At 41.3% G+C, this 22,703-nt stretch overlaps 1 protein-coding gene and 1 long non-coding RNA gene across 3 annotated transcripts; both read left to right on the top strand.

Annotated features, from left to right (window-relative positions):
• The first annotated feature begins 12,628 nt into the window (after window positions 1-12,628).
• Window positions 12,629-19,654, top strand: LOC145588267 (putative receptor-like protein kinase At1g49730). Of its 2 annotated transcripts, none has more exons than XM_081644911.1 (9): window positions 12,629-12,915; window positions 14,046-14,591; window positions 16,680-16,973; window positions 17,143-17,404; window positions 17,760-17,812; window positions 17,905-17,972; window positions 18,097-18,186; window positions 18,592-18,676; window positions 18,750-19,654. In XM_081644911.1, exons 1-9 carry the CDS (start codon window positions 12,843-12,845, stop codon window positions 19,292-19,294), a joined length of 2,016 nt encoding a protein of 671 aa, XP_081501037.1. In that variant the 5' UTR covers window positions 12,629-12,842; the 3' UTR covers window positions 19,295-19,654. The 2 variants fall into 2 exon arrangements, with proteins under 2 accessions (XP_081501037.1, XP_081501038.1); XM_081644912.1 differs by having other exon boundaries at window positions 16,680-16,952.
• A 1,905-nt stretch (window positions 19,655-21,559) lies between these two features.
• LOC145588268 (uncharacterized) lies at window positions 21,560-22,703 on the top strand. Its single transcript, XR_014101568.1, has 2 exons — window positions 21,560-21,842; window positions 22,401-22,703. It is a non-coding gene; the product is annotated as an uncharacterized LOC145588268 (long non-coding RNA).

The raw sequence follows: 22,703 nt of genomic DNA on the forward strand, positions 1-22,703 counted from the left end.
CGGCACAATTCAGGGAAGCCAAAAGATGGCCAAGGAATGTAATCAGCTGGCGGTCAAGCCAACTATACGCGGACCAAGGACGTCCGAGTTAAAGGATGAAGAACTCTCACTCCCAACATACCAGGTCGGCCAGAAGCGTAAGGCGGCCAAGACAGAGCACGCTTAGCAGCTAATGACCGTCGGCCGGCCAGAAGAGCTAAGGCCACAGCCAGCCGGCGATCATCAGGTTATAGTGCCGGACCCCGATCAGCCAAGTCGGACGGTCAGCGTAGGCACTATAGCCGTGAGTCTGCTTGGGGATAGGCTGGTTCAACTGTTGAGAGAGTTTAAAGATGTCTTTGCGTTTGAGGTGAGTGAGATGCCGGGTATAAGTCCTGACCTGGCCGTGCATAAGCTGGCTGTGAACCCAGTAGTTAAACCTTCAGAAAAAAAAGGAATCATGGAGAGGAAAGGAATCAGGCGGCAGCAGCTGAGGTAAAAAAGCTGCTGGACGCTGGTTTCATCCGGCAATGTTACTATCCTGATTGGGTAGCTAATGTGGTACTTGTGAAAAAGCCGAATGGAACTTGGAGGATGTGTGTGGATTATACAGACTTAAACAAGGCATGCCCTAAGGATAGCTTTCCCTTGCCCAAAATCGACCGTTTGGTCGATTCGACGGCCGGGCATGCCCTAATGAGCTTCATGGACGCCTACTCCGGATTCCATCAAATTCCTCTATGGGAGAAAGATCAGGAAAAAACTGCGTTTGTTACTGAGCAAGGGTTGTATTGCTACAAAGTGATGTCGTTCGGCCTAAAGAACGCCCCTGCTACTTTTCAGCGTCTTGTTAATACAGTGTTTAGAGATCAGCTCGGCCGGAACATGGAAGCATATATTGATGACATGATTGTCAAGTCAAAAGATCCGGCCGACCATTTGAAGGATCTACGAGAAACTTTTGCCGAACTCAGGCGGCATAAAATGATGTTAAACCCGAAGAAATGTGTCTTTGGTGTTGAGTCCGGAAAATTTCTCGGATTTTTAATTGATCAACGTGGGATAGAGGCAAATCCCGAAAAAATCCAAGCCGTCCTTGACATGAAGTCACCAAGAACAATGAAAGAGGTGCAAAGGCTGACCGGCTGTTTGGCAGCACTTGGTCGATTTCTGTCAAGATCAGGGGATAAATGCCGATACTCTTTTCAATCCATCAAGAAGAAAGCCATGTTTGAGTGGACGGAAGAGGCTGAGGAAGCATTCGTACAACTAAAAAATCATTTGCATACGTTGCCTCGACTAGTCAGTCCACTTAATAAGGAAAAGTTGTTCGTCTATCTTGCCATTTCGGAGCACTCACTAAGTGCCGTCCTACTTGCTGAAAGGGACGGTCATCAAAGTCCAGTCTATTTCATCAGTCATGTGTTGCACAATGCCGAGCTTAGGCATCCCCCTGTTGAAAAATTTGGCCTAGCATTGTATATGGCATCGAAAAAGTTGCGGCCTTATTTCTTGGCGCATTCAATTGTGGTTTACACTGACCAACCCCTCAAGAAGCCGTTTGCAACTCTAGAAGCGAGTGGCAGAATGCTTAAATGGGCTTTGGAATAAAGAGGCTTTGACATAACGTTCGAGCCCAGAAAGGCGATAAAGGGGCAGGCCTTAGCTGATTTCTTGGCTGAAATGACACGGCCGGATCAACAACCGGCCGGAGACCAGACCTGGAAGGTATATGTAGACGGCAGTGCAACAGCAACTGGATGTGGAGCTGGGGTTATATGTCAGTCTCCCGAAGGAGACAAGTTTGAATATGCCTTGAGATTTAAGTTCCAAGCCTCAAACAATGAGGCCGAGTATGAAGCTCTTCTTGCCGGCCTTAGGATGTGTAAGGCGGCAGGAGCCGTGAAGATTGATGTGAGCTCGGACTCCCAGCTAATAGTTAGCCAAGTTAATGGCGACTTTGAGGCTAGGGAGCCGGCCATGATGAAATATTTGAAGATGGTGAAAGGAGAGGCCGAGAGCCTAGAGCATTTTACTTTGCAGCATGTTCCTCGTTCGTCCAATAGCCAGGCGGACGCCCTTTCCAAGTTAGCCTCCTCAGCATCATGTGATACTCCCAGATCAGTGTTTTGGGAAGTAAAAGAAAAGAGGAGTATTGATGCCGAACCGGTTCAGACCATTGATAGAAGCTCAACATGGATGGATGGAATCGTCTCTTATTTGAAAGATGGATTACTTCCGGCCGACCCAAAAAAGAGCTGGTTAATGAAAAAGAGAGCAGCCTGGTTCGAGTGGAAGAATGGGGAGCTGTTTAAAAAATCTTTTGTGAAACCTTATCTAAAGTGTATTACCCCTGAAAGGGGGCATGATGTGCTGGACGACCTCCACCAAGGGCATTGTGGTTCCCATATTGGAGGACGAGCCTTAGCTGAAAAAGCCACTCGCTTAGGGTACTACTGGCCGAGCCTAAAGTCGGACGCCATGGAAACGGTAAAAAAATGTGATAAGTGCCAGAGGTTCGCAACCCTAATTCATCGCCCCGCTAACAGTCTGACGGCCATAAGTAGTCCGCTTCCCTTTGCAAAATGGGGCATGGACATCTTGGGTCCGTATACGCCAGCCTCCGGACAAAGGCGATATGTGTTAGTAGCAGTGGACTACTTCACAAAATGGGTTGAAGCTGAGGCCGTCCGAGGAATTAAGTGGACGGATGTTTCCGCCTTCATTTGGAAGAGCATAATTACTCGCTATGGAATACCTCAGTCAATGGTGTTCGATAATGGGCCCCAATTTGAAACGCCCCAGCTCAAGGATTGGTTGGGAGACCAGGGCATAACTCACCGTTTTGCCTCAGTCGGCCGACCACAAGCCAACGGTCAAGTTGAAGCCTACAACAAGTTGATCTCCAATGGTATCAAACGCAAGCTTGAAAAAGCAGGCGGCCTGTGGGCTGATGAGTTGGTTAATGTGCTATGGTCCATACGAACAACAGCAAAAAGTTCCACAGGGGAGACTCCCTTCTTCTTGGTCTATGGGGCTGAGGCAGTACTCCCAATTGAGATGTATGAACCCACCCTTCGAGTGATGTTGTACGATGAAACGGCCAATTGGGAGGCCATGAAGACCGCCCTGGACTTTCTTCCTGAAGCCAGGGGCAATGCTGCGCTTAGACACGAAATCTATCGTCTAAGAATGACAAAGGCATACAACCGCCGAGTGTCTAAGCGTCCGCTCAAAATGGGAGATCTAGTACTAAGAAAAATGGAAGCGGTAGGCCGAGCTAATGAAGATGGCAAGCTAACCCCGAACTGGGAAGGGCCGTACCGAATCAGAGAAAAAATTCGAGATGGCACGTACCGTCTTGAAGCCTTAGATGGCCGTCCTATTCCACGAACATGGAATACGGACAACCTGAGAAAGTATCATGTTTAAGTTATTCAAGCACTAAGCCAAAAGCTGTGTAAACAGCCAGGTCTAGATGACCGAGCTATGTAATTAAAGCCGTACGGCCGCAACAATGTAATTTTGACAAAATTAATGAAAAAGTCATACATTGTTATCATATTTAGCTGTTTTATTGTGATATTTAATCATGCTTATTTGCACTAATAGTATTTAAGCGGAAACGCCGAGTAAGAATAATACCAATGTTGTTCAAAACATAGCAGCAGCCTAATAATGGCTAAACAATGATGCCGAATGAAAACGGTTATGGGATTGCTTGCAACATAGCAATCCGGCTGCTAAGAGCAACACAATGCACGTCCGTCACTTAACAAGACGGACGACATAGGCAATGGGTGTCCCAAATTGTCTCCTATAAGTAGGGCAAGGGCATACCTAGGCGTTTTAGCCCAGCCAAACTTAGAAATTTCAAGTTGAGATATTACTTGAAATTTCTCGAGTATGTCCGAGCGATAGTTTCAACGGACGACTCGCAAAAATCCAATAAAATGGCCGCATAAGTTGTTGATTCGGCACTTCACCTAGTCCAAGGGAAATCATTATTATGATTTGATTAACTTACTAGTTGCCATACCCTTCAAGGTATGACTAACTACCAAGTTAATCAAACCGCTCAGAGTATGGACTAGGCGAACGCCGAATAAAGGGGCATACCCTCATAGGTTCGTACAAGAGCAATAAAGCATGAAAAATGCAAAAAATTTGCTAAGTATGGAAGAGAAAAAGGTAAATCATCATAATAAGACCGCTCAGAAGGCGGCAAAAAGTCTTACAAAGCCGCTCAAAACAGGCGGCCGAATAGAAACAAAAATTGTTCAAACAAAAAGCAAATAATACTAAGGCTGAAAAATAGAAAAGCTGAAGCCTGGTAGCTTCGGCTGAAGGACCTGAGCTCTAGGAGGCCGGATCATCATCCTTGGGCTCCTCTCCGCCATTGGCCGCCTCCTCCTGCTCTTCCGTTTCTTCGTCCTCAGCTTCCTCCTCGTCCTCTCCGGATTCGGGGGAAGTGACAGTAAGTTCGGGAGGGGGCTGGCCGGCCTTCCTAGCCTCTTCTCTGAGGCAGACGAACTCAAGGCGCTTGGCGAAGCGCTCCTGGTAGTAGGCAACTTCGCCCGATTTTACCATCAGTTCGAAGGCATCGAATAAGTGGGCCTTCAACCGCTCCTCAGCGTTGTGTTCAATGCGGACGACTTCTTCGACGCTAGGCGGCCGAGGTGCCTGTAGATTTTCGGTTAACTCCGAAACTGTTTTCTTCAGGGTCTCCACCTCGGCCCTGAGAGTGTCCGCCTCGTCTAAGGCCGTCTTGAGGTTCTGTTGAGTCAGGACCAAGTCCCCCTTTAGCTTCTCAGTAGCCTCGAAGTCAGCCTTCCGTTTTGTGAGCTCCAGGGTGGCCGCATCCCTCTCCTGTTGTATAGCATCCCGAGCTACGCTCTCTTCTTCAAGAGCCCTGCCCAGTTTAACCAGGTCCTCAGTTTGCCGCGCTGCCTTCTCGGACAGCGCATTGATCTGAGTTTCCAGATTAATCCTCTGAAGGGCGGCCGTCCCAGTTACGGCGTCTTCAGCCTTCCTAATCTCCAGCCAAGCATTTCTCAGTCGCTCGTTCTCTTTTTCCTTCCATTCAAGGAAGGCATTGAGACGAAGGAAGAGCTGCGAACAAAGCCAAGCAAGTTAGTAGCTATTGAGGAAAAATATGCTAAGTATAAAGCCAGTAATGGTTGTGGACAAGTTACCTCGGCGCTGCAGTTTATCATAGGGCCAAGGAAGCCCTCATGAATCCCCCTAAATTTGTCTCACTGTGCCGGGGGAACGGCCCTTGCCATGGCTTCGCGCATGGCCTTTCTGTCCGCACCAGTAAGGGACTGGCCGGGCAGCTTCATCTGCATCTCCTCCGCAGTATCTGTGAACGGACGCAAGCAGAAGGTTAGGTTGAGCCAAAAGACTTGTGAAAACTGAAGAAAAGTTAGGGAAAAAGTTTACTAGAATGACCGTCTGAGAAGGTCGGAGGAGGTATGTTGCTGAAGGCCGGAGGAGGAGGCGGCATGGATGCGTCGCCTTCCCCCCCGGACCGGCTGGGTTGTTCCCCAGCCGACTGAGGGGCTTCCAGCCAGTCAGATTTTTGTACTCTCTCGACATGCGGAGTCGAGAAGGAGCCGATCGGATTCGCCAGGTCCGACTTACCCTTTTCGTCCGCTTTCACGGACTCTTCATGGATGGGCCCAGCGGCCGGATCCATGGACTTGGAGGCCCCGCTTTTGCCCAGCCGGGGTGGCTCTCCTTCAGACTGCTTCGAAGCAGTCTGCGGCCTTGTCTTAGCCGCCGATGCGGAAGAGGCCTTGCCAGGGACCGTCTTCCTTTGCTTGGATGCCTTCCCGTCCTGAGCAGCCGCGGACGGCTGTTTGCGTTTAGATCTGGGAGTGGGAGTGCTCAGCTGAAAAGAACAAAATGTTAGGAAATGACAAATGAGGAATGTGCTACCGTCCGTGCAAAAGCAGGAAGTAGGCTCCCCCCAACATACCAACACGGACGTAAAAGGATGTCCGTGTGAAATGGAAGAGGAGTCTACTACCGTCCGTGCAAAAGCAGGAAGTAGGCTCCCCCCAACATACCAACACGGACGTAAAAGCATGTCCGTGTGAAAAGGAAGAGGAGTCTACTTCCCAGCATAGCAACACGGACGGAAAGTCCTAAAAAGAATTTTCACCTCTTTAGTCTGCTCGTACATCTTCTGCCGAGCCTTATATCTGACCAAGTCAAGCTCGGACATATCCACCTCTCCTTTTTGCTCAGGATCCAGCATGGCGTATGCCTCCTCTGAAAATAAAAAAAAAAAAAAAAAAAGGAAGTGTTAGAAAAATCTTGAAAAGAAATCAGTACGCGTGCAAAAAGGAAAATCTAGGCGTCCACCTTGGGGCAAATTCGTATACAGGCCGCAGGCCGACATGAAGATTGGGTCCCTAAGCCAGCCGGACAAGGGAATCCAGTTCTGGGGCACGGTCACCATTTTCCCGCCCCTCTTCACCTTCTTGACTCTGAAGTAGTCAAGTTGGTGTTCTTGGCTAGGGTGGACGGGTGGCTTATACGGTTTGTGTTCCCCGCGTCCGAGCTGGATCGGCTTGGCATTAAACCGATTTATCCGCAGGTTGAATTCAGCATCATCAGTCTTGACGCATTAGAAACGATTCTTCCAATCGCGCCATTTGGAGACACGGTCGTAAACCACCATATAATCCTTAGTGGTGCTCAGAATAAACCAGCCGTCCGAGTATCTCTCTAGCTTGGTCATAGAGTGCATCTCGCAGAAGACCGCAAAGTCCGGCTTGAAGCCTTGGCGGATGCACGTCACCAAGTACCCAAAAATGTTTAACTAGCTGTTTGGCATCAGCTGGAAAAGGGCGATGTTGTATTCGTCCAGAACCGTGCGGACAAATGGGTGAAGGGGGAAGCGTAGCCCAACATCCAGGGCGGCCCTATAGACGCAGAACTGCCTGCGTTGTGCCCGCTCACTCTCCCAGGCGGCCACCACACGAGCCCTCTGTGGCGCCTTAATCTCAAATCCCTCCCCAAGTTGGAGGAATGCCTTGTATTCTTCAAAGTTGTCGTTTAGGTAGCCCAAGGCCGTGCTACCCACCATACAGGCGTATGGATCTTTGAAGTTGTCAATATTGGAGACCTCGTCAGCCGCCGCATCATCTTCGGCCGCCTCACCCGCAGCCTCAGTTTCACCTTCTTTCTCCTCTGGGTGAGGGGCAGCCCCAAACTCTGAAGACAGTACTCTATCCAAGTGTGCTGCCTCGGCCAAGCTTCGGCTCTGGAAGACGTGGCCGCCTCCAGTAAGAGGGAGGTCCTCATCGACCAAGAGGCCCTTGCCTTTGTCTCTTGCAGCGGCCAGCTGATTTCCCGAAGAAGGGGCGCTGCGAGGGGGCAGGTCGGACGGTTCTCTAATGGAGATTCCCGCCCTTGGCCTGTCCGACCTGCTATGTTGGAAATGGGGTTGTGAAGAAGTTGGGACGGATGGCTTAGTTGCGTCCGCCTGAGAAGGGGAAGAAGGTCTCTCAATGGATAGCAACTCGGCCGGGTCCTTGGCCGAGTTGGTATGTTGGGGGAGCTGAAGTTTCTGGGCTCGCTCGGACGCCCCTGTAGTGGAAGGAACGCCTTGTGTTCTTTGGCGCTCCCCAAAAGAAGAAGTCACTTCCACGGCCGAGCAATGGGTGCCCGTGGAAGTTGTGTTTGTGGTAGATCCGGTTTCTACACCCGGATAGGGGTCACGAGGTACCCTAGGGTTAACCAGACTGCCGTCTGGGTTTCTGGCCGCATTGGGATCATACGTACTCCTGATCCTAGCCATGTTCGACTGCAGGGACAGAGAAGAATAGGTGGTAGTGAGTTGGTACACACTTGAAATGGACCCACTCCATGGAGGAGACCACCCGTCCTCGTCCACTCTAGACTCCTCAGTCCCAGGCGAACGGCCGGCCTCATGAGGAGAAATGGACGAAGCCGAATGTTGAGCCAGGTTTAAAAATCAAAAGAAAATAAAGCAAGTAATAAGGAAAGAAAGGAAAACAGTCGGCCTACCTCTGTACGTGTTGAAAGCTTGGCAAGTTCTTGTAAGTCTCGAAGGTTGACCGAAAAACTCAAATATGTGTCCGAAAAACCTCAAATGCGCGGCGGAGCTCTTGAAGATTCAGGGGAAATTCACTTTCTCTCTCTAAAAGCTTTGACTTCTCTCTAGAATCCTCAAGGTTGTAAAAGTGCCAAAATGAGGTCAAACCTCTTCTATTTATAGGCTAAATTTATGAGGGCAAAATGGTAACTTCATGTTTCCCGCCCAAAGATTCGAATGGTTAATTTTTGAATAACTTAACCTAGAATCCGGAAAGTCTCAAGAAAAGTTCCGTCAATCTTAGCAGAAAAAGAGACGGACGGTTAACGGTGAATCCGTGCCAGCGTCCGGGTGAGCAGAACCAAAGGTCTAAACTCCAAAAATTCGGGCGGCCGAGCTTCACTTTGGAGAATCCAGGTGGCTGGATCAGTCTGCCTAGCTCTTAGACACAAGTGGTCCCAAGGAGGGGTTCGGGCGGACGGTGTAGCCAACCAGCCTTATGCGGCCAACCTACAAAGACGGACGTCTCTGTACGTCCCCTCAGCTATTAGCCCAATGGCGATGAGTCTGAAATCCGAAAGGTGCAAACGGTCAGAGGAGGCGGCCGGTAACCGTACGTGCCACCCCCACCGAGGGGCAAATGTTTAGGGTAAAAAATACCCCATACGCGTGGTCCAATCCCGCAGCGACACGTGGCCCTGTCAGAGGGCGACATGTGGCCCTGTGGGAAGATGACATGTGGCTTGTGCTCACTAGAGCACCTGAAATCAGTATAATAAAAAGGTTGTCCTACATCTTGGCCCAAATTCCGAGAGAATGTTCATGAAAGCCGCAAAACGGCGCCCCATACTACACGTGGCGGTTCCTGATTGCGCAGCCAATCACGTCGCAGAATTCTAGGGTACAAACCCTAAAGGGGGCACAACCTCCTACCCCTATAAATACCCCAATCATTTATGATGGGAGGGGTGGATAAAAAAACATTACCAAAAAACAGAGCACTAAATCGCTCTAACTTCTCTCTACTCTCTCTCTCTAAACTTATTCCATTTCCGGTCACTAACTTGATCGTCGGAGGCGAATATTCCGTAAAAGGAATATTCGTTGATTTTGCAGGTGTCCGAGTCTACCTGCCAGGAGAGCGTTACCAGCGTCCGAGGACATCAAAAAATCACCCGAAACACCAATGACTTAAGGGAATATGATCTATAGCTTTGCTTTTTAGGTTTTAAAAATAAAACCAAAATCTCACTTAATAATCATATTGCTATGCTTAGCTCTTTGTGATTTAATGACCTAATAACGGGCTTAAGACGGACATGAAGGCCTAGAGTTGAATTTAATCAATACAAAAATCTGAAAGAATTCTTTTCTTGATTCTTCTTATTTTGCTTTCTCAAATGAAATAATACTGTATTTTACGCTTAATCAATGGGGTCATGGAGAACTGCCTTTACAACATCTTTCATGTCATCAGAAGTAAACCCATCATCCTTCATGTAGAAAAAGTGCAGCACCTTGCTCATTTTCCAGAACACTTCCCTGCAATCTTTTGGAACTACACCTACATTGCCTCGCAATACTATTCTCAGCAGCTCTCTTCTTTCGTCTTCAATTGTCTGTCTTATGTCTTCAATAGCATCTTCTTTGTTTATAGTTCCATTTTCGTAAAGGATGCGCAAGGACACTGCGTTTAGCTTCCCCTCCTCCGCTTCCCTCTGATGCAACAGCCAAGATATTAATCTTTTTTAAGCGAAAGCAAACAAACTAAGCTAATGTTCTATAGGCTGTCAGCAACCTGTGAAACAGAAAGGTGATGAGCCTAAGAGATGCCTCTGATGTTCTATAGAAAAGGCATGTATATATGAACATCTTGCCTCTTGGATTAGATTTTTTCTGAGCCTGTCTGCTAGTGTTGAATGTTCAGAGATTTTCCCTTCAAGAAAGTGCCTTGAATTTGTCCATGTATGATATTTAAAAACACATTTAGTTTAAATTTGGTCCCATTTTTTTTATATGTACCATGATTTATGCCTAACAATTTATCTCATTATTTTTACTATTTTTTCTGACAAATACAGTTTGCAACCTTGCATAAAATTCCAATCCCATATTTAGCTTATTCTCGTCGACATCGCCTCCAATTATTTTTTGCATTCTTGTCAATTTGTTATTAGTGAGAGTGATTGGTCAATCGTTGTGGTCACCGAACTTTACGATTTCAATTTTTTTGGGTGGTCATCCACTCTATCAAGTTATCAATAATTTTCTTATAATCAGCTACGAATTTCCTCCTAGGTTTGAAGTATGCATCGTTAAAGTAATAAAAGAAAGATTGAATGATTGAAACAAACCAATTAACACTAGAATTTGTTATGTACACCCAGGTGTACCATACACCCGGGTCACTTGCTCATTACATCAACAAATGAGCAAATAATTATTTGTTCATTTGTTGATTTAATGAGTTAAATATTCCCGGGTGTAATACAGTACACCTAGGTGTACATAACAACTTCTCAATTAATACAAACAACACAAATAGTCGGATCAAATTTTTCTCATCATGGTACCATGTTCATACATATATTTTCGCTTGTTATTATATATTAAAAATCTCATGGGATAAAGTACTGAGAGATTTAGACTTATTTGTATTAGACCGTTAGTTATAGATTATATATACCATGTAAGTGAGGATAATACATATTACTACAGATTAAAGAATCAAAATAGCTCAAAACCCCCATGGCCCAGGCCAATCTTCATATAATATAATTCGATACTTGTGTAGTTGTGTTTCATATGCTATTATGTTACTACTAATCTATTTGCTTTTTTAAGGCATATATTGTGACACATATGTCTATGATCTAATTTGCACAAGTTGATACCCTACATGTCTAAATTATAATATCATGACATATACAAAGTATATTTTAGACTAAGAAGTTTAAGAATATAAATTATGGGTAATTATTTTCCACAATTAAATATCAATTGCACCACATGTCACACTTATCATTTATTTATTTTTTTCCTAATTTTTTCTATAAAACATTTATATTAAAATCATTAATGAAGTTAATTCATTACATGTAATCAATGTTATTTTTTCACATTTTCACTAACTAAAATATAGATTATATAACGTTAAATGATTAAAGACTATGCATTTCATATCTTGCATATTTTAACTATGAAAATGAAGTGTTTATTTTCTTAAAAACACACCTTAAGAAAAAAAATCTTTAAAAAATAACCCGTGCATCAAACGGGCCAAAAGACTAATTGATACGGAGTATAAACTATGAATGCATCATTTTTTTTTGGTTTGAATTTATGTAAAAAAAAAGGGAAATTAAATTAAAGACAATCTCAATTGTAATTAATTTCATCTATAGTGGACCATAGACCCACTTTCATATCCAAAGCCACAAGGAAGAGGTTGAGTATTGTGATGATGTCATGATGGGTTACATCAAGACATGGTTTTCACTTGAGATTCCATAGCAGATGAGAATCGATCCATCAATTGTTAAATTAAATAACTGAAATGAATCAAGTATACTTCATTTACAAAGGCAATAGAAGCTAGTCCATTATTATTGTTATATATTAGTGTGATTGAGACATATTCTGTCTTAAATTTTGGTAATTTTTATTAGATTAGATGGGTCTTTCAGCTATTTATACGTACATTCAATGATTTGGCCACATAAAATAAAGAAGAACTTTAATACAAGGGATAAGTAAGCTTTAAGATCTCTTAATAAAGAGGGGAAAAAGGAGAAAAAGGGTTGCAAAGTTACGCAATGGCATAAACTTAAAAGCGTAATGAATGATCTGCTTAGCGTGGGTGGATTGCAATTGGTATAACCGACCAACCAAGGCAAGGTTTGCTTGCTGGAAATGCCAATTGGGTATCCGATACCTAAATCCTAAAGTCGTTTATTGAACTCTATTATTTTTCTTCTAATGGCCACTATACAGTTATCACCCGTCGTGCTACTTACATCATATTGTACCATGATTAAAAAAGTTGATTTGGTGTGGATGATGACTAGCTTTGTTGGTTAAAGTTTTAGAGGTGGTATTCAAATTACGTTTACATCACTATATTTGGTACTTCGTAACTCTTTCTACTTTTTTAACGGTATAAAATAAGGATCTCACTAAATCACTAATCACCACCATGTAAACATCAAATAACAAACATATCAATAAATATGGGAGTATTAACAAATAAACAAGCTTGAGTTATGCAAATTCAATCCCCCTATGTTGTTATACAAGAACAAAATATCGTATTATCAATTAACTTGTTAATTTTTGATAAAGAGCTGTGTATTGTTAACCTAAAGTCCCTCAATCTTACTAACCTCAACACGAAATACCTCTTAATCTTTACGAGTAAAGAAAAATGGAAACTACCAATAAAATCGCTAATTAACCACCCTTAAAATATCCATGGGGTGATTTTTTATTACAACAAGTACAAGAAAACGGCTAAAACCGTTTATTGGCTATAAAGCTATAGAAGAAGAAGAATAATTGCAAGTTTACAACAAATAAGTTGCAACCCTGTCCGTGACCTGGAGATAGAGTGAGAAAAATTATTTTTTGCAGAGTTTCCCAAGTGTAGTCAAAAGACAAAAAATTGCCAAAAACCCCCTCACTCACTCTCTCTCTTCTTCTCACTCCTTTTCTCTCTCTTCTCTCTAGCAGCCTCCCTCAAAGTCCTCAACTCCAAGGTGTTCTGTAAATTTTTGTGTCACTCTCACTTTCTAATAAAATGGGCGATTCTATATTTTTTGCAATCTTCATTTTTATTCCACTGCAACTTTCTACAGTTATTGCATTTACAGGTTTGTTTCTCCACTCTTCTTGCAATTTTCTTCTTTTGGGTTTCTTTAATTATTTCCATTTTTTAGAGGGTGGAAAATAGAAATGTGGGTTTATTTATTAAATATTATGTTCTTTAAGTTTTACCCAGGTTTAGGATTGAAGTACTCAAATTTATTGACTGATTATGACCTACTTTTGACTGAGAAAAAGGAAAATTTGACTACTTTTGTTAAGAATACTAGATTTCTGTTGATGGGTTGATGCAATTTTTTTTTTTTTTTTTTTTTTTTTGGTGCTGAATTAGTTTGAAATGGGTTGTTCTCCAGGCTCCAGCTCAAATGGTGTTGCTGTTATTATGCTTTATTATTGCATTTTTCTGTTGAATTATTGAAACTGTCTCTTAAGGTTTTGTCATATTGTTCAAGAAATTTCATAATGTGGATAATATTTTTGAGCATTATCTTCTGATTTCTGTATAAAATTATAATAATATTAATGATAAAAAGGGGTCATGGTTTTGGACTATAATGTATGTCAAATTTTATGCTGCTTGAGTGCTTGACAATAAAATTACTTTTGGCTGGATTTAAAGGTGGTTTGAGAATTTTTAGTGAATTTATAATTTTTGAATTAGATTGATTATCATGTCATTCCTGGAGGACTGGAGGTTTTTATTATTTGTTAATTTTATCTTTCTCCATACCTAAGAGATGGATTTGTTTGTTGCTGTTTCTGTCAAATTTTAAGCGTTAATTATTTGTAGATGTCAGCTAGGGTGGTTAGCCGAGGCCTCGATTCGATTCTGTGTACAGCATAGCCTTTGGTGCTCTATATACACACACACAAAAAGACATTGATTTAGAAAGATAAAAAGTGCTTTCCAAGCTTAGCATTTAGGCTGTGATTTCAGGTTTTATTTTTATTTTTATTTTCCAGTGCTCTTCTTAAAGTTGCAACTCTACTACATTTATTTGTGCTTTTAGTTATTTTTTTTAGATTCTAATTTATTTTTTTGTTCGGTGCTGTCTGAGGTGGTACTATTTTGCTCATATACTGTATTTTACCATGTCAATTAATCTGAGAATTATGATTATTGCTTGCCTGTATGAGGCGCTTCAGGTCAATTAGTTTAATTCATTTCATCTCTCAGGATGCCCCTTGAGCTTAAGTGGAACCAATTTTACTCTGGTGGCTTCAATCTGCTCAACAAATGCCCGTGGAAAATGTTGTCGTCACATCAATGCATATGTTGCACTTTCTATTGCCCATTATGCAAATGCAACAGGTAATCTTGGGGTTAGTTCAGATCTTTCTGAAGTCTGTCTCCAGTCAATGTCACAAACCTTAGAGCTATATGGAGTGCCTGCAAATGCTACAACTTTTTGCAGATTTGGGACCAAAATTCCTATTAATTATGAGTGCAAGAGTCGAACCAGCGTTGCACAGATGTTGCAGTCTCCAGGCTTTGCTGATGTAGCTGAAAGTTGTGAACTTGCACGTTCAGGCGATCGTGGGTGCAAGAAGTGTATAAATGCTAGCCTCACGTATCTTCGTCAGAGAATTGTAGTTCAAGATAATGTTACGTTGATCACTTGTCGAGATGCTACATTTGTTGCTCTTGCCAGTCAATCTGACAATGCATCTGCAGTTGGATTTGCCAGTTGTTTCTTTGGGGTTCCAAGGCTTAGAGCCACAGGTACTTTTTATTATTAATTACAGTTGCTATTAATCCAAGTAATGAAAGATCTTGTAGTCACATACTTACTGTTATTAAGGATCTCTTAGATGATAAGAGTGACTATGATATCATGTAAAATTTTAAATAACACATAATTTATATCTATGTTTTATAATTAAACTTTATGAAGAAAGTAGCGTGATCTTAATTACAATTGCAGTTGGAGCTCTTTGAGAATATATGAATCATGGTCTTTTCTTCCCTTTAGTTGTCCCTGTTAACATTGCACCGTTACATTTTGCTAACTTAAGCCCTATCCCTGGTGTGTCGACATATATCAATCTGTTATGGGACCAACGCCAAAATGAGCCTATAATTTTTATGAGCAACTTAGAGAATAAATAGAATCAAGGGTTGCTTTAATGCCAGCATTGTTATATTTGGTTGTGATATATTCATGACACTTAGCTGCTGTCTACAAGGATACTATGATGCACTGTAATGGATTTGGGAGATGAAAAGGGATTTTGTGTAATGGACCAGATTTCTCTACCCGAAATTAAGCACAAATAACAGTAATTTAAGGCTGAAAGCTTGTATGTTTGATTGCTAATGGTTGAACGATTATAAGGGGTAGTAGCTTGAGGCTACAAATCTCCTAGCAACTTGAGGGTGCAACTCTCTAAAGTTTCCTCACTTAATTTCTGCCTACTCTAACTACTAAGTTTACTACCCTATTTATACTCAAGACATCTAAGACTAAAGATGGATACATGTGACTCCTTAGCTAAAATGGAAAAACCATAATTAGACATTGTTAAGGCTTGTTGCTTGTTTTCCTTTTCTTTGCTTCTGCTGTCCCTTCATCGGTTGCCGCTTCTTGACTGTTGACCTACGGTTTGTCAACCTTGGGCCTACGGGGGTACACTTGGATGGGTTGGGCCGTATGGTGATCCATTACATTTTGGTTATGGAACAAATTTGATCACGTGAGGGATTAGTTGTCTAGATTGCGATTATGCTGAACGACAGTTTCTTGAGAAGAGAAAACATTATTGGCAGATCTAACAATGAAATAAGCACTGCAATGGCATCAATGAGAAAGGGGAAGGTCCACTTAATGACTTTCTTTTCCTTCAAGTATTAGATATTTTTTGCAAAAAAAGGATTTTCTGGAGTGCAAGATAGGATCTAATTAGTAATTAGCTAGGTGTGGTATCATTGGCTATACTTGGTCAATTCTTGAGGGATCTGGTTACCTGCCTGTGCTTTTATCCTGTAAGTCAAAAGGTGTGGTGCAGCCTGTCAGCCTTGTCACTGATAGTTAGAACTGAGAAATGAAGGTTTCTCTTTTGAGATGAAATGGAGTATAGTATACTTAAGAAAACAAGCCTGGCTATGTTATTTGCTGTAAAGGAGCGGCAGTTGTTACATTTTCTTGATCTTGAACGTGTAGTTATGTCAATTAACTGATATTTTCTTGGGCTCATGGCTACAAGATCTGTTTGCTAGGACCATTATTTAATCTTGAGTGCTCCTGATTTTGCTTTGATATTGTCCTTGTAGAAATTTGTCTGTCAAATGTGACATTTGTGCCAACACAGGATTCCTGTGGTTAGTTTCCATGGCAATGTATCATACAGTGTATTAAACTGTTTATATATTGGCCCATCTCTTTTTGATGGAGATATTGTAACACTCCTTTAAGTCTTATTAGCTAAATGATGAAGTTGTGCTACGCCTTCTATAATTCACTCAGGCCAAAAGTGTTACTTCATTTATCGTTTTCACTCATTTGACCAATATTTTTGGTGGTAAACATAGCTTTCCATCTTCTAGGGATGGACAGCACTAGTGCTGTATAGAGTGTGTGTCTGTGGGGGGGAGAGGGGAGAGGGGAGAGAGGGGGGGGGGGGGGGGGGGGGGGGGGGGGGAGGGTAGGTACAGGCTTCTGAATCAAGCTGTTTATTCCCTTCTTTTCCTCTATCATACTTCATATATATTAATTTTACAGATCTACGAAGCATATCTTTTGTTAACGCACAGAAGCTAGATTTGTCTTGATTACACTGTTATGATTCTTATCTATTGTTTATGTCATTACAGTTTCTGATGCATCCTCACCTTCATTGGCATCTCCAAACCCAGATCTGGCTGCGAGCCCAAGTCAGTCATTGGGCATATCAGGCAATTCTCCTCATGAGAATCACCACTCTTATCAACTTACAGCTATAACAAGTGTTGGGATTGGCGTCACAGTAATTTCTTTCATGCTACTTTTAGTCTTAGTATTTCTGATTCGCAGAAAGAGTAAAGAGCTTGATGATTCAGGGGGTAGCTTCAAGAAATCTAAAGCTCCTTCTGGACGGATGCCAGATGGTATGATAGTATTACCAACCAGTTACTACTCTTATCATTCTTCTCTTTGTCTGCATGATTTTGCTGTTTTTTTTTTTCTTCATGCCTCTTTATTCCAGTATATTTAGTTTAGTTCAGCCTCATAGTGCACAAACCTTGACATTCTGTGTTTGGCCGTCCTCTTATAACATGTGCTGAAACTTGCTTTCAGGACCTTCTTCCATGTTTCGGGAATTTGGCTACAAGGATACAAGGAAGGCGACTAACAACTTCAGTACAATCATTGGACAAGGTGGATTTGGAACAGTGTACAAAGCTGAATTTAGTGATGGATTGATAGCTGCAGTGAAGCAGATGAACCAAGTTTCAGACCAAGCGGAGGATGAATTTTGTAGAGAAATTGAGCTTCTTGCTAGATTACATCATCGTCATCTCGTAGCTCTTAGAGGTTTTTGCATTCAAAAGCAAGAAAGGTGCTTACAAGATCTGAAGGCTTATGCATGCAACCATCCACCAGTAGAAAATACTCTCCGTTTTTCTTAACTTGTTCCTCTTTGACTTGCTGTGATTCGCAATGCACACCTTTGACCATTAATATTTTTTAAATTCCAAATAGCAAAATTTATATTAAGTGGATTTTAATTATCTAAATTTAGACAAATCCTATAACTATATATAATACCATATGTTTTTATATGACAGTAAATAAAAATGGTCATAGAAGGATATGTGGGTACTGGGTACTTGGGTAGTGCTCAAAGTCAAAGTGGAACAAGTGAAAAAAAAAAAAATCGAAGGGAGTATAACACGTACCATTTTCCTTTGCAGGTTTCTCGTGTATGAATATATGCAAAACGGAAGCTTGAAGGATCACCTTCACAGTGAGTTTGTCTACTTTCACCTCTCATTCTACGAGAGTATAAAATTTTGAATGCATAATTGTTCATTTATCAACGGCTTTCTGTTTCTCCAGCTCCAGACAGAGCACCACTCTGCTGGCAGACAAGAATCCAGATTGCAATTGATGTGGCAAATGCTCTGGTAACCTCAATTTTTATTTTTATTTTTATTTTTTTAAAATTGTTGTACACAGTTGGATTTTAGGCTATTTATGGTATTTTTTTTATCTTGCCTGGTTTCTTAAACTTTGAGGTCTTACATACAGGAGTACCTTCATTTCTATTGTGACCCTCCTCTTTGCCATAGAGACATAAAGTCCAGCAACATTTTATTAGATGATAACTTTGTAGCCAAGGTACTTTTCGACTTGTTGGTCACTTGGCTGTGATTTTTTTTTTTCTCTTCTTTATTTATTTATTTATTCATTTTTTATTTTATGTTTTTATAGGTTGGGAACTTTTTGTGTGTTTTATGTGATATAATTAAGAGTGTACTAGAATTGTACATTTAGATTCTAGTCCTATAATTTTCTCTCTATGATGATCATAATTTATGGAAATATTCACAATACTCGTACTTGTACTTTGCAATTGATCCGCTGTTTGTTGTAATTATTATTTCATCATTTTCATAGATTCAGGAAGAATGACTTTTCTTTTAACCCATTTGTCCCTCAAATTTGTATCTGATTCATATAACTGAAACTTGTTTTCTTTCCAAAACTTTGCCCTGTTGAAACTTCTGTTGTTATCCTCTCCAGGTTGCAGATTTTGGTCTTGTGTATGCTGCAAAAAATGGTTCTATCTGCTTTGAGCCAATAAATACTGAAGTCCGAGGAACACCAGGTAGGCAGAAACAGCAACTTCAGGGTTTAAACCCGCTTCTAGAGTAAAAAATTTACATTTTGAATTTCTCCAGGTTACATGGATCCAGAGTATGTTGTCACTCGGGAACTTACAGAGAAGAGTGATGTTTACAGTTATGGTGTGGTGTTGCTGGAGCTGGTGACTGGAAGAAGAGTTATACAAGATAACAGAAACCTGGTACAGTGGGCTCAAAGTTTCCTTACTTCAGAAACAAAACTTTCACAGCTTGTGGACCCTAAAATTGGAGAGTTTTTCGACTATGATCAGCTTCAGACTGTTGTGTCAGTCATAAAGTGGTGTACACATTCAGAAGCTCGAGGTAGACCTTCTATAAAGCAAGTTTTGAGGCTTCTTTACGAAAGTTCTGATCCATTGCATAGTGGTTTCATCCACGATATGCAAGAAGAAGATTATGAAGGGACCCAAGGGAAAAGACCAAGCAAAGGGAAGGCGCAAAGGGCTGATATAATATTTCATAGCGGAGAAGGGAGATATCTTGCATCTTCTTCCAGTACGAACAGGTCATACTGTAGTAGAAGCTTTCTACTTGATAATGGATCTCCCCAGTCTCCTCCTCCTAATAATCAATCACTTTAAACCAAGGAAGGTATTTGGTACATGATGAAATTCCAAGTGTAGCATTGTGATGAACAGAGGATGTGACTTCAGAGAACGACGTAACATACTACAGGTGTGTGCGGTTTTGGACATACGCCACGCTTGAGATTCTTTGTAAAGATTTCACAGAATTTTGTGATTATTTATTTTGTTGAGGTGGAAGAGTTTTTGTTGCAGTTTATTTGGTTTCCTACTAACCTTGTTAAGGGGATAATAATGTTTCTCAGCTGTTAGAATTTTTTTGAATTGTATTTGTATTGAATCGACTTGATTGTTCAAGTATGTATACTGGATGTAATTTTTTAGATGCAATAAGCAATTCTTTTAATTGGCTTGTAACTTGTAAGAGTTGTAAGTTTGTAACATAGTTTCCTCATGAAAGTGTTGTGACAATTATTGGCTCGGGTGCAAGGTTTTCCTTGTTTATTTTAGTAGTTGATTTCTAAAATAACCCTAAACTTGCAGACATCAATTAAACATCTAAATGTTAATACAACATTCCATAAATAAATCTCGTATATTTTTTTTAACCATTTCCATATTTGTGTAACCTACGAGTAAAACCAATATAAATCTCATTGAAAAATAAGAAATTAAAGTCATATTACAAACATGATTAACTTACAAAGTAATTGAAAAATACTTCATAATTCTATATCATTCAAAGTACAAAAAAATAGTACAATCATCCATCTTAATTTTCATGCGGAGTGAAAAACCTCTCTAGAGAGAGAAAATCTCGAGTGAGTGAAAAACCTCTGAATTAATTTTCCTGTTCAAGTCCAATCTCTAAAGTTCTTTTCATCTTTCCTTCTCTCTGTTCATCTATACTAGTGTTTCTCAGTTATGCCTCGTTTTTCAAACTCCCGTTCGTTTGTGTTCCCTCACCGAGTAGGTGAAGGATTTCCCTCCCCTCCTCCTTTAGGTGATGAATTTCCAGTTGACTGGAACTGCTGTGTTATAGGGCGTATTTGGGATGCTCATGTGTTTTCCGTGGCGTTAATTCAGCGTCTAGTTTATAAGTTCTGGCATATGCGTGCCCCAGTTCAAGTCTTTCCCTATGAGCGTGATTTTATTTTCTGTTGTGGGACGGAGGAAGATGCTGATGAGCTTGATTCTCGCGGCTGGGTTCATTTCAAGGGTAGTTTGATGGTACTTCAGAGGATCCGTGATTTCTCTGTTCCTTTGAATATGAATCTTCATCGGGCAGAATTATGGGTGGCGTTAGAAGGTCTTCCTATTCGCTATTCCACTCCTAGCATAGCAGCAGCTATTCTTGCTCATGTCGGTGACATCACCATGGTTGATGGTGTCACGTGTCAGTTCCCTATTCCTCGTCCTAGAGTTAGGGGTTTACTTGATATGTCATTACCTTTGATTGCGGGTTGCTATTTTCCCACACATGGCATTCAAGTCACGTGGGTTCGTTTTAAATCTGATGCCACTATTAATTATCATTTAGAAAAACGTTTTCGTAAAATTCATGATAATGGTGGTCGTGTTTTGTTTGGTCCAACGAACACTGATCTATATTCGAATGCTCTCCGTGGTATCATTCCAACTCCCTCTGTTTGGACTACGGAACTGTGCTTTGGGAGTCATGGCGGGAACGATCCATCGGAATTTACAGCGGATTCTCATCCGGTTCCGGGGGTGTACCGCGGCAGCGATGATGAAGTGCTCCGTCAAGATTTGGGTATTAACAGAGCCGTTAAGAAGCAACTAGAAGTTCCTAATCAACAAGCTAGACAATAGCCACGTGTGATTCATGCAGCGACAGAAGGTGAAGAGGGTCGATATGTGGGAAGTTGGAATCAGGTACATACACGTGGCGGTTTCCCTTTACATGATCAACATATATCACATGGAGGTAATAGGAGGCAAAATTTGTCTTTTCCTGCAAATAGTGGAGTTAATCAAGATAAGCCTCATCTTTTTCCTGATCAAGGATATGCACGTGGAGTGAGTTGCGATTTTTCTACGTGGACCTCACGTGGGACGGACCATACTTTACCTCACTAGTGGAAAAAATCTCATTCGTAACAGGCTATTTGTAACGGGCAAAATAGTGTCCGTTACGAATACTTATTTATTCGTAACGGGCGAGATAGTGTCCGTTACAAATAAATAAGTATTCGTAACGAACACTATTTTGTCCGTTACGAATACTATATTACACGTAACAGGCATATTGTGCCCGATACAAATACCCAAACGTGGCCCAACTGATGAAAGGAGCCCAATACTTGGTTTTTTAGGGTTTCACCTAAAAAACCAGCCGTCATTCACCTCTTTCTCTCTCATCAGTCCTTCACTCCCTCTCTCTCTCCTCTCCTCTCCTATCCTCCACGTCATTCACCTCTTTATCTCATTTCTATATTTCTACACATACATGTCAATCACATCCTCAGCATCATGGTAAAGGCACTTACGATACTCGTTTTCGAAGCTTCTCGATGTTCCTCATATTTCTACTGGTGATTTGATTCGTGATGAGCTCGCTTCCTCTGGTTCTCTCTCTCCTAAGGTCAATTTCATCTTTTGCTGATTTTTTGCATTCGGGTTATTGCAGAATTAATTGATTGTTTTTTGAATTTGGTAATTCTAATAATTTGATTTTGGGTTTATGTGTTTTTATAAATTATGAAATTTGGGTACTGAATTCTGCATTATTAATTAAGTAGTGATTGGTGCATCGACCGCTTCGACGAATTAAAATAATGTTTCCAGTTTTAGCTGTTGATTTGTGTTGTAGAGGTGAAAGGGTTTAGGTTGTGTCTTCTTTAAGTTATAATTAGAGGTATTAGATAACTGTGCTTCGTTGTGGAATGTGGAGTAGCAGGATTGTTGATTTTGTTTTCGAATTTGTTGTATTTTTTTAAAAAAAATTGGTCGGTTCTTGTATGTTAATCTAATGGTTATGGTTCGATATCCTTTGTATGTCTAAACTAATAATAAATTTTAAAAAAAAAATATGTTCTTCGATTATGCACATCCACTCACACAATTATATCAGAAGGTTATCATGTATTCTTGTTGTACACTTTCAGCCAGTTCTTGGTAACCTAATCACATTTACTGGCAGGTCATGAAAATTGCGGACAGCGGAGCTGATATTGTTCGAATAACAGTGCACGAATGGCAATTGATATGGAGGGGGATATAATCAAGCACAACACCATTCCGGATTGCGCCAAGAATGCCTACGAAATTGATATGGTGGAGAGATGCATCTAGGCTTTAGGCTTTGAGGAACCTTCCTCTCACTTTATGTAATCGTATCTATGGAACTCAAGTAGAGCATGCTTTTATTTTATATTCTGTAATTGTTGGGGATACCCTGTTGGAGCAATTTCTATAACTCCCCTGAACTTGTTGATTTGATTAA

This window comes from Chenopodium album, chromosome 17, assembly GCF_948465745.1.
Source record: "Chenopodium album chromosome 17, dcCheAlbu1.1, whole genome shotgun sequence".
Classification (NCBI taxonomy): Eukaryota; Viridiplantae; Streptophyta; class Magnoliopsida; order Caryophyllales; family Amaranthaceae; genus Chenopodium; species Chenopodium album.

What these genes read in the sequence shown, in the direction of transcription:
- LOC145588267 (XM_081644911.1), top strand. Translation starts at nt 12,843, where the DNA reads ATGGGCGATTCTATATTTTTTGCAATCTTCATTTTTATTCCACTGCAA. An exon ending in TATGATAGTATTACCAACCA is followed by an intron (nt 16,974 to 17,142) that starts GTTACTACTCTT and finishes ACTTGCTTTCAG; the next exon opens with GACCTTCTTCCATGTTTCGG. An exon ending in TGAAGTCCGAGGAACACCAG is followed by an intron (nt 18,677 to 18,749) that starts GTAGGCAGAAAC and finishes GAATTTCTCCAG; the next exon opens with GTTACATGGATCCAGAGTAT.